This window comes from Ictalurus furcatus, chromosome 7 (assembly GCF_023375685.1).
Source record: "Ictalurus furcatus strain D&B chromosome 7, Billie_1.0, whole genome shotgun sequence".
Lineage (NCBI taxonomy): Eukaryota > Metazoa > Chordata > Actinopteri > Siluriformes > Ictaluridae > Ictalurus > Ictalurus furcatus.
Genome location: NC_071261.1, coordinates 31,068,832 through 31,083,731, shown reverse-complemented (window position 1 = coordinate 31,083,731; position 14,900 = coordinate 31,068,832). Strand labels below are relative to the sequence as shown.

The 14,900-nt window shown below is 37.8% G+C and overlaps 2 protein-coding genes across 3 annotated transcripts in view; both read left to right on the top strand.

The window, feature by feature from the left end:
- Positions 1-459: 459 nt before the first annotated feature.
- On the top strand, positions 460-6,449 carry LOC128610455 (tripartite motif-containing protein 16-like). Its single transcript, XM_053629789.1, has 6 exons — positions 460-1,444; positions 1,651-1,746; positions 1,874-2,107; positions 2,303-2,456; positions 3,713-3,772; positions 4,560-6,449. The coding sequence occupies exons 1-6, from the start codon at positions 854-856 to the stop codon at positions 5,291-5,293; spliced, it is 1,869 nt and encodes a 622-aa protein (XP_053485764.1). The 5' UTR covers positions 460-853; the 3' UTR covers positions 5,294-6,449.
- A 1,073-nt stretch (positions 6,450-7,522) lies between these two features.
- The window catches only part of LOC128610452 (E3 ubiquitin/ISG15 ligase TRIM25-like), a 12,572-nt gene continuing 5,194 nt past the window's right edge, over positions 7,523-14,900 (top strand). For both annotated transcript variants that reach the window (XM_053629784.1, XM_053629783.1), the window contains exons 1-4: positions 7,523-9,231; positions 9,442-9,537; positions 9,982-10,215; positions 11,890-12,049. In XM_053629784.1, the coding sequence (XP_053485759.1) occupies positions 8,419-9,231; positions 9,442-9,537; positions 9,982-10,215; positions 11,890-12,049 (1,303 nt within the window). In that variant the 5' untranslated portion in view covers positions 7,523-8,418. The remainder of the gene's footprint in view (positions 9,232-9,441; positions 9,538-9,981; positions 10,216-11,889; positions 12,050-14,900) is intronic.

Below are 14,900 nucleotides of genomic sequence, written 5' to 3'. Positions count from 1 at the left end.
ACTTTTGGCCATATAGTTTATTTAATGATGCACAGAAACTCCACACAGACACAAGGATCGAACCAGGGAGACTTTAGCTGTGAAGCTACCTGCTGCGCAACTGTGTAAATCCCCCACCACCAAATACAATAACAATAATCTCACTTATAATAACACATACACTAGATGTAGCAGACCTTTATTCCTTACTGCTTGACTTAAATGACTACCCTTACAGGAAAGCCAAATGAATGGCATCGCCAAAACACAGGCTGAGTTGGTTTAGGTAGTAGCTGTTCCATAAATGGATTTGAAATTTTCTAATTAACTGTCGTGTTATTTTCTTAAAAAATGATTTGTCTACAAAGATAGTATTAGTATACTAGTATTAGGATACTAAAATTCATCGTCGTGTTTATTTATTTTTATTTATTTAAAATGACACAAGTGAATGCTTTTATTGTCCAGAAGGGGGCAGCACATCATCACATTAAAACGTCCTATTAAGTGAAAACAAAACACAAATAAGTTTAGAAGACAAATTGTTTTCTTCTTCAGAATTTCTCTTTAAAATCTAAAATCAGCCTACTTTTTTGACAGAAGGGAATCACTGAACAATGTTAACAACTTTCTCACTCTGCATCCTGCATTTATGCTGCTTCAACAGAAAAGAAAGTCAAAGTGATCCACCCAGTGCTGTTCGGTCTGAGTGCTTGCAGATTTTTTTTTTTATAACTGTGTTTTATTGTTTTTTTCTTATCAGTAAAATTCAGGTGACATTCAGACACACCTGTTTTCCACACAGCTTTTACAGACTGAACCTGGAAGTGTGAGCTGCTGTAAGTGACTGTGTGTGAGTTTATTTTTCAGTAAAATGGCAGAAGTGAATATTTTAGGACTTCAAGATCAGTTCAGCTGTCCAATCTGTCTGGATCTAATCATGGATCCAGTAGCTATTTCATGTGGACACACTTTCTGTATGGTGTGTATTAATGGCTCCTGGGATCAGGAGGATCAGAAGGGAGTCTATAGCTGTCCTCAGTGTAGACAAACCTTCACTCCAAGACCTGTTGTGAGTAAAAACAGCATGCTGGCTGAAGTAGTGGAGACACTGAAGAAGACGGGACTCCAAGCTACACGTCCTGCTCACTGTTCAGCTGGACCTGAAGATGTGGAGTGTGATTTCTGCACTGGGAGAAAATCCAAAGCCATCAAGTCCTGTCTGGTGTGTCTGGCCTCTTTCTGTGAAACTCACCTCCAGCCTCACTATGAATCTCCTGCCTTTAAGAAGCACAAGCTGGTGGAAGCCTCCAGACGACTCCAGGAGCAGATCTGCTCTCAGCATGACAAACTGCTGGAGGTTTACTGTCGCACTGATCAGAAGTGTATCTGCATGTTGTGTATGTTAGATACACATAAAAGACATGATACAGTATCAGTTGCAGCAGGACGAGCTGACAAACAGGTAACAATATCTTACAGCTGTCTTTCACAACCACTCAAGGACACAAACCTTTTTTTATTTTTTAAAATTCATTAGTAAATAAATTTACCTTGAGTGGAATTGCTTTAGTGCAATGTCTGAAATTTCATTGAGCCATTTTCAGAATTTTCTCTCATATTATTCCTTTTACACACGGAGGGTGATTTACGTGCTGTGTTTCTGTGTAGAAGCAGTTGTTAGAGATGCAGGGAAAATTCAAGCAGAGAATCCAGGACAGACAGAAGGAGCTTCAGAAGCTGAGGAATTCTGTGGAGACTCACAAAGTGAGTTTGGAACTGCAAGAGCTGATTCAGGATCACTCAGATGCTCCTTTTTCATCTAGTCACTGTCTCAGTAGCTGTGGTTCCAGTAAAAGAGTTGAATAAATAACGTGTGTGTGTCTCCTAACAGCGCTCTGCACAAACAGCAGTGCATGAAACTGAGAAGTTATTTACTGCTCTGATCAAATCCATTAAGAGAAGATGCTCTGAACTGACAGCACTGATCAGAGCTCAGGAGAAAGCTGTAGTGAGTGAAGCTGAAGAAGTCATGAAGCAGCTGGAGCAGGAGATTGCAGAGCTGAAGAGGAGAGACTCTGAGATGGAGGAGCTTTCACACACAGAGGATCCCATCCATTTCCTCCAGGTAACAGCACTGAATGTATATTCACAATATAGTAGCTCCTAATTTAACACTTTTTTACAATTCCTCATTTTAATAAGTTTGGTGTGTAGTACAGTTTTGTCTACGATCAAAGCTCATCCTGTGCCACACAACAGCTATGTAATGTAACTGCTATGTATATCCATTCATAGTTTTTGTTTCCTTTTCTATATGTAGAGTTTTCAGTCTGTCTCAGCCACTCCTAAATCTGCAGTTGTACCCACCATCAGTCCTCATCTCACTTTTGATGATGTAGTAGAGTCTGTGTCTAATCTGAGAGAGAAAGTAGAAGAATGCAGTAAAGAGGAGTTTGGGAAAATATTAGCTGGAGGTAAGCACCAGCTCTGAATATTATATTATCTACAAATACATTTCACACAATCAGTTTGGTAGGCATTTGTACAAGAAAATGTACACCAATATTCACCACCAAGTTATTGGAATGGCCAAGTCAAAGGCCCTTTCAGGTGCTGTGGTGGAATCTTGAGAGAGCTGTTCATAAATAAATGCCCTCAAACATCTATGAGCTGAAGCAATGATGTAAAGAAGAGTGGGCCAGCATTTCTCTAAAACACTGTGAGAGATTGATAAACTCCTACAGAAAACATTTACTTCAAGTTATTTATTTTTTTTGCTAAAGGTTGTACATGTAACTGAATTATAGGGTGTACTTAGTTTTCTCACCTGGTTTCTGAATGTTGGTTCTCTTTTTTTTTAATGACTACATATTGAAATCGGTTGTGTGTTTTTTTTGTTGTTGTTGTCACCTGATGTCATTTTTTAAATTTTTTTTTATAGAAGTTGGTGAGGACCACAGAATTGTTATGTAGGCCCTGATAAATAAAAACATAGAATTGAAAGATGATGTACTTTTTCCTATGACTGTATTGATTATAAATAGAAAAGCCCTATTCATTTTTTAATTTAACTGCTTTAGCAGGTTAGTGTTATTTTAAAGCGACACCTTGGCCAACAATGAACATTTTCCTCCGGAATCAAATCTAATCAATCAGCCCATGCATATTTGGCCTACAGTTTGCTTCATTATATTTGCACTTAAGTGACAAGCATAATGTAGCTAAGACATACTGTATGCTTATAGCTAACAGTTCATCATGCAAATGGCATAAGTATATTGTTAGGCATTAACCTCAAAAGACATATTTTGGCTTTTTGACACAGATACAAAAGAATAGATTTTTTTTCACAATTCTTGTGCAGGTCTAAAAACATTTGGAAGAGTATGGAATTTAATGGCACTCAATTATAAACCTGGACATTCAGAAACCAAAGCGATTTGTTTAGACTTCTAAATGGATCTGCTTTTGGCTCAGTTTTCCATGTTCATAAATAGCAGTGTGTCCTACATTGTCAGCACATCTATGTTTAAGATACGGAACAACTCCGAGTGATTTGATGATTTAGACATCATAACATTGATGTAGTCTGTGTCATACCAAGCTGGTAACTATAATCTTTTCATTACTAGATATATCTTGTAGCTCCTGCACAAAACATAAGAAGCAAACCTTAATCCCTTAAGGCCTCATTGATTTGAATAAAGTTCCTGTAACTTTGTTTCCATAGTGAGCTATGTCTGTATGTTTCCTGTTCCTGAACCCCAAAGCAGAGAAGATTTTCTCAAATGTAAGTCGCATACACACACCATGCTAACAGTTTCTATCTCCTGAGTTCAGTGTCAGTGTAACGTTCCAGGATCTAATGGAGTTGAGTATGGATGCAAATGCAGATAAAGACGTTTAAGAGGGCAGGCAGACAAATCCAAATAGTGATACAGAGATGTGGTCAAAACAGGCAAAGGGTCAGGCAATTGGCAAACGGGCATAAAACGAGGAAAACGAGAAACAAGGTCAATCACAGGAAACATGAACCGTTAACTGAGAAACGAGAGCTAGGTCATGAGCTAAACTCAATACTGTGCGAATTGCACAGAGACATGAGGGGTTTAAATGAATAACGTAATCATGGGTAAACACGGACAGCTGAAAGCAATATTGGCACACCTTCGGACAACAACCAGTGACTAAACGGGGGCGGAGACAGAACATAATCAAAACAAACGCACATGTCCACAGTAAACAAAGTCACAGTCATAAACAACTTGCGCACCTGGCTCGTGCACGCGCATGCAGTCCGGCTTTACGAGCACGCTGCAAACTGTAGCACTGTCTCAAGGGGAAATCATGACAGACAATATTTTTAATTATACAAATGCATGCTTCATATATATATATATATATATATATATATATATATATATATATATATATATATATATATATATATATCTTAAGGTGGTTAAGCTACTTTAGCACTAAGTTATCAACACAAAAACTGATAGACTGGTTGTTTCTGTAATGTTTAAGTCTGAAATTTCCTTTTTTAAAATGCAAATGGTTTTTCTTTCCATCAGATTCCTGTCAATTGAGACTGAATCCCAACACAGCTAATAAGCTCCTCTGTCTGTCTGAGGAGAACACGTTGGTGACCTGCAGTTCAACACAACAGTCCTATCCTGATCATGCTGAGAGGTTTGACTCTTATCTCCAGGTGTTGTGTACAGAGAGTGTGTGTGGACGCTGTTACTGGGAGGTTGAGTGGAGTGTGGGTTCTATAGCAGAGTCATATGAAGACATGAGCATGGAGGAAAACAGTTTTGAGTGGAGTGGGAATGATGGGGTTTCTATAGCAGAGTCATATGAAGACACGAGCATGGAGGAAAACAGTTTTGAGTGGAGTGGGAATGATGGGGTTTCTATAGCAGAGTCATATGAAGACACGAGCATGGAGGAAAACAGTTTTGAGTGGAATGGGAATGATGGGGTTTCTATAGCAGTGTCATGTAAAGACATCAGCAGGAAGGGTAATCAGTGTGTGTTTGGATTCAATGATCAATCCTGGAGATTGTTTTGCTCTCCAAATAAATTCATATTCTGTCACAATAACAGACAAATTAATGTCCCAGTAATGCCCAGCTCCTCTAGAATAGGAGTGTATGTGGATCACAGGGCAGGGATTCTGTCCTTCTACGGCGTCTCTGACACGATGAAGCTCTTCCACAGAGTTCACACCACATTCACTCAGCCTCTTTACCCCGGGTTTATGGTTTGTAAAGGATCAAATCTTAAACTATGTCATTTAAAATAGATCATTTTCAGAGCTTTGTGATACCAGTGGATTTTTGTGTGTGTCTGTTTCTGCATGCAGTTTGATGGGGGTTACCTCAAAACAACAGTGTACTGCAATAGCAAAAGAAATATACAATGAGACTATGTGAATAAATAAAACAAATCTGATTTGAGACAAGAACTGACATCTAATAAACTAACGTCTTCATAATTTTTTAGAAAATACAGTTTTATAGTGAAATCAAACGGCATTGCTACAGATAAAAATAAATAAATAAATAAAAAGTAAAACCTTCTCATCGGGCAACACTGCTCCATTGTAGAATAGTAAGAACAGTAGAAATTAGCCTTTTTTTAAAAAAAGAAAAAAAAAACTGTGTTTAAAAACATGAAAGAGTCTCACATACATTATATTACCTGTGGCAACATAGTAGTTGTAGCTAATAAATTGATCATTTATTGTAATTATGATGATAGTATGGATCGTGATCAGTCTGTAAACCTAAATATACAAATCGCATAATGGTACAGTGTTGGTTTAAGGTAGCATGGATTTTTACTATTTCTAATAACTGGATTATCAAATAGATTTCATTAGTTAAAATAATACAAGTTAAAATAAGAAGTTAAAATAAATTTACTACTCACTGCTCCTCCTACGTACTTACTCCTACTATATTATTAATCAATCTTGTTATATTACTTAAATTTGTGATATTGTGATGCTTTATTACAGCCAGACAATTGTGTTCAGTGGAGTCATGAGGAAACAACCTGTACACAGCAAATATAAAGTCTTTGTGTTGTGTTGCTCCTAATAATATTACATCTATTTTACTCTCACACATCAGTATACTTTCTATGTATAAATCATATTTTGAAACATTGTGTAATGCAATATTGTGTCTTTTAACATTAGTGTGTTGTTTGACCTTCAGCACTCCACATTATGTTTATTATGTTTAGCATCATTAAGTCTATCAATGGTAAATTAACATAACTCACAGTACAGGATGTACCAGACACATAATCCTATAAAGTATGTCTGTTTTGAGTTGCAGATTTTGTTGTATAATGCAATGGCATTTTAAGCTGCTGTTGAACTGTGAGCAATAAACTTGACCATGAACACAAACTCGATGCCTTATCCCTGACTCATATATGTACTGAGGATTTGGTCTTGAATGTATTTCTTTTTGGTTGTAATGACTGCAGAGAGTCTCCCCTGGGGCATGTTTTATCAATAAACGTTATTTAAAATGCAGAAATCCTACGTAATAATATTTCGGTTTGAGAACTAGATCATTTCATTTGTTGTTATATGTATGTTAGTGTCCAGCAGAGGACAGCACATTATACTACAACACCACCTCTCTGATCATGTTAAAGCCTCCTACACTGTATGAGCGTGGGCTGTTGGGAATAAAATGTAGTGAATTAACGGGTGAAATGGTTTATGTAGAAATTGTGACTGCAAAACGCACATTCAATACAAATAGTAGACTAATGTCATTGTATAAATATAAAAATGCTGAAGCTTAGGGCAAACACCATCATTACCTGGCTGTCACCAATGAAGTCAGGGAGACTTTGATGCTGCTCCTCAGGTCGAAGAGGGACGGGCAGGGGCTCGGGTACACACTTAATTGAGAATTGATGCCATGGGACAAATGTAAATTAAAACCTAAAACATAAAATAAAAACAAAGTCTTGCACAAAGGGCACTTATCTAGTCATAGGCCAAAAGGGCAGGTGCTTGAGCACCACCTTAGGTCTATCTGTGCACATGCTTGTTCTTTGACCTTTACAGCTTGAATCTGCTCATTAGGTTCATCAGGTCTAGTAATCTAATATAAATCAATACACAAAATGTACCAGGATTGCAGATTGTGTTATATAATGCAATGGCATTAAAGTTGCTGCTGAAATGTACTTTACTATAACTAATAAACTTTAGTATTATTGCAGAATTGATGTCTTATCATTGACTTATTTAAAATAAAAATAAATTAAAAAAACAACCTTGACATTCTTTCTTTTTTTCATTGTTATGACTAATTTGACATCCATAAGACATCTAATCAGAACCCTCAAATTATTAAACCTAAGACTTTTGTGGTTACATTAGCATTTTTCACCAGCTTCTGCTTTGAAAATGATTCTGAAGTGCACTTGCAACAGCCAGTATTTTCACCTTTACACTTCTGACTGTGAGGTCTGTAGCTCTGTGGAGGGAGTAGGACATAGTCTTCATCACTTCAGAATGGACGCTCAACCTCTGTACCCCTGACAATGGACAGAATGTGTTTGCTTTTTTGTTTTTTAGTTCTGAAACATAAAACATTAAGGCCTGCTGTCCATGAGTACTGAGTAAGAACAATCAGTCAGACAAGTCCCTCCCAAATTTTCTTTGAAAAATACAAGTCACACTCTAATCAGTCATGGAGGCCAAAGCAGGAGAGTATGAGTGATGTTTATTTGTTTATTTATTTATTTGAAGTATTTTTCTACTGTCACACACTGTCATGATATTATACACTGCACTGCTGCCACATGATTGGCTGATTGGATAACTGTATGAATGAACAGGTGTTCCTAATAAAGTGGACAGTGAGTGTATTTTTAAAGTAATTTTAATAAACACTACGTATGGGATTGTCGTCATTTCAAGTAATGTATTGTACGGTTTACATGTAAAATATTAAAATCGTATCATTATACTTTGCTATCTGAAGAACGTTATCTGTATCTGTTATTAACTGCTCTTGCTTTCCTTCACCCTTTACCACTACTCTTTGGGTTGCCAGATCTGTGATTGTCCCTAGGCTTTGAGAAGCTGGGGCCAGGTTGATTAAATTTTTTTGTCTGGGTTTTGAAAGCCAGACTGGTTGGTACGTTGGAGGGTTTTTTTGTGTCTGTACTAAATGTGCAAGAAAATAACATAGTAGGCCACGTTATCTATAAAAACGTGCTTGTGTCACTGAAGTGTTTTCTAAAGTCATTTCTCATCCCTTGATAAAAGCATTGATTAAGAAAACTGTGTGTATGTTGGGTTACTTTATAAATATTGTTGTCTAATACAGGATTTTAGAGGGTAAAATATTTGAAATAGGGTTGAATTTGTTGACAATTAATTTAGTTTAAATGGTGGTTAAGTCGGTTCTCTCAAACAGACCTGGCAACTCCACTCTTATTTTATCGGAAACGAAAGTGAAACTAATCTGTATCTGTTCAGTCCGAGGGCGGATCTGTTTCATATCGTTTCCCCTTTTCGTCAGACACACCTGTTTTCCACGCGGCTTTTACAGACTGAACCAGGAAGTGTGGGCTGCTGTAAGTGACTGTGTGAGTTTATATCTCAGTAAAATGGCAGAAGCGAATATTTCAGTAGCTCAGGATCAGTTCAGCTGTCCAATCTGTCTGGATCTAATCAAGGATCCAGTAGCTATTTCATGTGGACACACTTTCTGTATGGTGTGTATTAATGGCTGCTGGGATCAGGAGGATCAGAAGGGAGTCTATAGCTGTCCTCAGTGTAGACAAACCTTCACTCCAAGACCTGTTGTGGGTAAAAACAGCATGCTGGCTGAAGTAGTGGAGACACTGAAGAGTACAGGACTCCAAGCTACACGTCCTGCTCACTGTTCAGCTGGACCTGAAGATGTGGAGTGTGATTCCTGCACTGGGAGAAAATCCAAAGCCATCAAGTCCTGTCTGGTGTGTCTGGCCTCTTTCTGTGAAACTCACCTCCAGCCTCACTATGAATCTCCTGCCTTTAAGAAGCACAAGCTGGTGGAAGCCTCCAGACGACTCCAGGAGCAGATCTGCTCTCAGCATGACAAAGTGCTGGAGGTTTACTGTCACACTGATCAGCAGTGTATCTGCATGTTGTGTACCATGGATGAACATAAAGGACATGATACAGTATCAGCTGCAGCAGGACGAGCTGACAAACAGGTAACAATATCTTACAGCCATCTTCTACAACTAGTAAAGGATAGGAATAAGCTGCTTTCTTATTATAATTTTTATTTTTAAATTCATTTAGCTCGAGTAATATTGCTTCTATATGATTCCAGTGAAATTTTATTATGCAATTTATAGAATTTCTCTCATTTAATTCCTTTAACACACTGAGGGTGAATTATGTGCTGTGGTACTGTTTAGAAGCAGTTGTTGGAGATGCAGGGAAACTCCAAGCAGAGAATCCAGGAGAGAGAGAAGCAGCTTCAGGAACTAATAAAGGCTATGGAGACTCACAAGGTGAGTTTGAAGCTGAAACAGCTGTTTCAGGTTCGGATATGCTGCATTTTACTTACCTCGTAAGTGGTAAGTCAGAGCTCAGAATCATGCTTCCATGTGTTCATGATGATTGATCTAAAGTTAACACTTTTAAAGGTAAATGGTGTTACTTTGTTTACTTCTGATGCTGTGCACAGCCATGTTGATTTGGTGTAACACCTTGAACTCGGAGGAACTGATAGTTGAATAGACTACCCCAAGTTCATGAGCAGGGATTTCGAGTCGAGGGGGCTTTTTTTTTTTTTTGGCCTTTTCTGGTGGAGGTTGAGAAGTAGAGAACAAGTTATGACCTCTAGTTGAAAGCAGCATTAGACTCATGTGTTGCCATGTATTCACTGTCTCCCTGAGTGGAGTTCCTGTAAAATAGCTGATTTAGAAACATCCTCTCCCTGTGTCTCCTAACAGCTCTCTGCACAAACAGCAGTGCAGGAGACCGAGAGGATCTTTACGGAGCTGATCAAATCTATTGAGAGAAGATGCTCTGAACTGACAGCGCTGATCAGAGCTCAGGAGGAAGCTGCAGTGGGTCGAGCTGAAGAAGTCATGAAGCAACTGGAGCAGGAGATCGCAGAGCTGAAGAGGAGAGATGCTGAAATGGAGGAACTTTCACACACAGAGGATCCTGTCCAGTTCCTCCAGGTAACAGCACTGTGAAAATCAGCAGAATATTCAGATCAATGCAGCTCTTCAGAATTTGGGCATGTTAGTCCAATCTTACAATGAAATTTCACCTAAGACAATGTTTCAGGATTCCAGCACTAATAGATAGATCACTACAACCAGACCATGAGGGGCCATATTCATATTTAACAACTTAAATTAAAAGGTTATGTCAATATTTATGCTAGGAACGATTTTCTAATACAAAGTCAGATTATGAAGGACCTTAAGTTGATTTTCTGGATGACTCATAGTTTGGTCACGAGTGTAAAACACTGTCACACCTACTGGGAGTTGCAATAAGTGACTGGACAGGACACAAAAAGCTATTTATTTCTTATATTGTGTTCCAAAAGTTTATTTGTGCAAATAAGTTAATGTGGCCATGTGATGCTAAATCAAGGTCATGAAATTATAATGAGTCACGTTATCCTTTTAATGAAGGTTAGGATGCAAGTGCAGTTAAAGACTTTTATTAAAGAGAGGCAGGCAGACAAATCCAAATCATGAGACAATAGCGTGGTCAAAAAAACAGGCAATGGGTCAGGCGATCTACAAACAGGCATAAACTAGGCAAGGCAAGAATCAAGATGAGAAACAAGAACAAGATCAAGGAACATGAAACAAACCGAGGACCAGGGTATAAACGCTTGGTACTGTGACAACACTAATATTTCACAAAGCGTGAATGCCTAGAAAGTCCTTTTAAACTGTGGTGTGATTGTGCGTGAGATTGGATGCAGGTGTCCGTCATTACAATGAATGAATGTTCTGGGAATTGCAGTCCATGGCGGCCATGTTTGCGGTGCAGGATTGGAAATGTAGTCATTGGTTTGCTGTGATATGACATCATGTGTGCAAGGCATGTGTTATTACACCATGCTGTTCATTTGATAATTTGATTCATCATATTAATAAAATCATTGACAATGGTTTGTTAATTTCTCTCCTCAAAACATACCCAGTAAGAGATGTTCATAATTTCATCCATCTAAAGTTCAGTCCCAATGATAAGCTCTGCCTCCTGTGGCAAATGCAGACTATATGCTTAATTAAATGATATAATGCCATAATAATGATAAAATTTTGCAGTAGAATGTCATTCTGTAGATTCTGAGTGGGCTTATGGTACAATTCATGAATCTAAGGGGAAAGTATTGTGGTTATATCAGACAGTCAGACTGGTGCTGGACCTCATACTGTTACTCCATTGACATTTACATTTACGTTTATTCATGTAGCAGACGCTTTTATCCAAAGCGACTTACAAATGAGGAAATACAAGGCATTGAGCCATATATTCAGCAACAATATATAAGTTCATGGTCAGCATCACACGCTCTGTTTTTGCCAAAGTCTGCTCCCTGCCAAACGGACAAATCGTGTACACCTGTCTGAGTGCTGTATTCAAAGTTCAAAGTTACCTCTGAGGTGAACTCTGGATACGGCACAAAACTGGCTGTTGCAATGAAACTTTTTTCCAGTTCTGTCTAGGGTCAAGTATGTAATGGCATGCTGTTTCTTATTATCTATTTTTATTTTAATATAGAACTACCTACTCTCTCTATCACAGTTTAGAAGCAGTATTCTGTGTGACGTGTCTGTTATCTTAACCAAATTCACTCAGTTTCTGGTTCCCTTTGTTTTTTGTAGAGTTTTCAGTCTGTCGCAACCCCAACTGGATCTTCGAACTTGCCCACCATCACGTTCAGCTCTACTCTAACTTTTGAGGATGTAATAACATCTGTGTCTCAGCTGAGAGAGAACGTTGAAGAGTGCAGTAACACTGAGTGTGAGAAGATATCAAGTGGAGGTAAGCTGTAATGTTATATTGTCTTAAAATACAGTTTGTTAGACATTCGTGAAAATAAAAATGAAAAATCCATCAATATTTAATAAACATTTAAACACATCAGAATGGCACTTGCACAAAATATAACTGTGTCTCTTAATAAAATTGCTGTAAAGTTTGTGAAATATTGGGAAAGTTTGTCCTTAAAAAGTCTAAAATCTAATACTCCAAATTTTAGGCCTTAAAATGCCTTTAAATGTCTCAAATATGTAAAATGTCTTAAATACTTAAATACATATTTTTTTACAGGTCTTAAAAAGTGTTTGGTTTATGAAGTTAACGTTAATTTTATAAAGTTCTAAACTTTTATAAGTTCTAAAAGTTTTTTTGGGGAAAAATTTGTACTGTTTACGCTGTTACAAAATGGGACCAATAACAATTCATGCAAACTGTGCAGCCTGGTCAGAATTTATCGGCGCATGCCCAGTGTGTCATGATGTGGTGTGTGGGCTAACGGGGCGCTGCCTCACATTAAAAAATGGCTACTTCTAGAAGTAATCATTTAAAATTGTTTCCGTTAAAATTACTTCCATCTAATATGGGTAAGGTCAAGTTCAACAAGATCTGGCTCGAGAACAGTGTATTTGTGCTTGGGTGAAGCATGTTGAAAATTACAAATTTAAAGCCCGCTGCATTGTGCAAGAAAACTTTCAAATTAGGAACTTTGGGTATAAAGGCCTTAGAGTTGCATAGGAAGTCAGAAAAACATAAAGCTACTGTTAAAAGCCACCAGCAAACACCTGCCATCACCCAATATTGTTCTGAATCAACATCGGGAGTATCACCAAAGTCCAGTCCCAATGTGACCCATTCTGCACTAACAGTGTTAATTCCTGCAACTTTGGTAAGTGACTGGAATGAAAGAAAGAAGACAAGTGGAAATGTGAATTTGAAACAAGTTTATATTTATTGCAAATGAAGAGTAACAAATATTTAAAATCCAATGCAACAAACAATCATTAAAAACTCACTGTAGCTCCACTATGGTCTATAACAATATTAGGTAGTTCAGTGGTACCCCCAACCTACCTGTGGAGAGGTCCAACACTAATGTGCTAGGGGACAAATTAACAATTCATACCTACTCAACTTTGTGATATACAGACCAATACCAAATTCGAGTTCTCACTCCATCACACCATATTCTGACCACAGCAACATATGAAATCACACAGTACTGTTGTCCAAGGCACTGCAGAATGTATCCCTCCACATTAGCTAGGGCACTGACTGGGTGATGTTCCTGGAGCAGCCAAACAATAATTTCAGATTTGACCATTCCAATTGGGAAAAGTCAAACAGCTAGAGAGAGAGATAGTTTGTATATTTTGTAAGCTACCTAAAATCACTAATTGGATGTGACAGGTCTAGGTCATCATCAAATCTAATTATGTTGGCAGGTCAAAGGTCATCACCAACTGTCATTTTCTTATTAGCTGTTGTTAATAGTCATCACCAACCGTGATTTTCTAATTAGCTGTCGTAAATGGTCATCACCAACTGTCATGTTCTTAACAGCTGTCGTTAACGGTCATCATCTTCAATCCTAATTATGTTGAGAGTTGTATATCAAAGATAATATTACATACATTTTGCACTTATGGTCTGCACTTAGATCAAGCAATCCTATTATGTTGAGAGAATCACGCCAAATATAATATTATATATGGTTTACACTTATGTCATCACCAACCGTCATTTTCTTAAAAGGTCTGCACTTAGAATAAAAATCATATTATGTTGAGACATGTGCTGGAATAAAGTTGGCTTGACGTTGGACGTTCGATATTCGCGGATATGCGGAAATTTAGGGACCGTCTCTAAAGTTACACACGTACAGTGACTACGTTTACATGGACAGCAGTAATCTAATTATTGACCTTACTGTGAGTAAGATAATAATGTGATTAAGGTGTTTACATGAGTCGCTTTTAGAATACTCCAGTCATGTTCACGTTTGACATGTTTTAGAACATAATAAGATTAACAGCCCACGTCATTACGTCACCGTGCCACGCCGTCCGACGTCCCTCCAGAATTTCACGTATCCACATACAGTTCGTCTTCGTTATGGTACCGTATACAGTTTTGGGTGTTTTTATTTATTTATTTATTTTACGAACGCTTTAAGTGCAGTTAATTATTTGTCATGCTGTACGTGCTAATAGACGACTGCTTGAAGTGGTGGGTGTGTCCCAAATCGCGTAGTTACCGTCTATATAGTAGCCGAGATACATGAATTTTTCCCCACTACAGGCCTATAGTAGGCAAGTATGCGATTTGGGACGCGGCCGAACGCTCTTGTTCGCCGTAAAGTGTAAAACTGCCGTGTGTGATCGTGTCCTGTCGCGAAATGCGGTGAAAACGCTCACACGACGTTAATAGTGTGATTAAGGTGTTTACATGTCTGTAATACACGTCCATAATGCGACTAAAACAGGAGTACTCCACCTGTCTTAATTCAATTAGAGCTTAATTTGATTATGTAGTCAAAATTGTAAAAAATGCTGTTTACATGGTAGTTTCTTAATCAAAGTATGGTCTTAATCGGATTAATAGTGGATTATTGTTGTCCATGTAAACGCAGCTAGTGTTAAACACGTTTCTAACTTCAATAGCTTTTGAAGGGAATGACTTACAGTCATATAACCAACTGTAGAATTGTTCGTCTAGGTGTCAGCAATAATGCACACCTTTTACATTGTTGATATTTAATAAAATAAACTATTAAATCATATGTAAATATTGCCATGTATTTCACTACAGCATGGGCTCATACACAAAATACATCATAATTTAAAGCTCAATAGCA

Bases quoted from the DNA above. Each gene is read 5' to 3' on its own strand.
- LOC128610455 (XM_053629789.1), top strand. From the start codon at position 854: ATGGCAGAAGTGAATATTTTAGGACTTCAAGATCAGTTCAGCTGTCCA. The intron at 2,108-2,302 runs GTAACAGCACTG...TTCTATATGTAG, and splicing joins ATCCCATCCATTTCCTCCAG to AGTTTTCAGTCTGTCTCAGC. The intron at 2,457-3,712 runs GTAAGCACCAGC...TTGTTTCCATAG, and splicing joins TGGGAAAATATTAGCTGGAG to TGAGCTATGTCTGTATGTTT.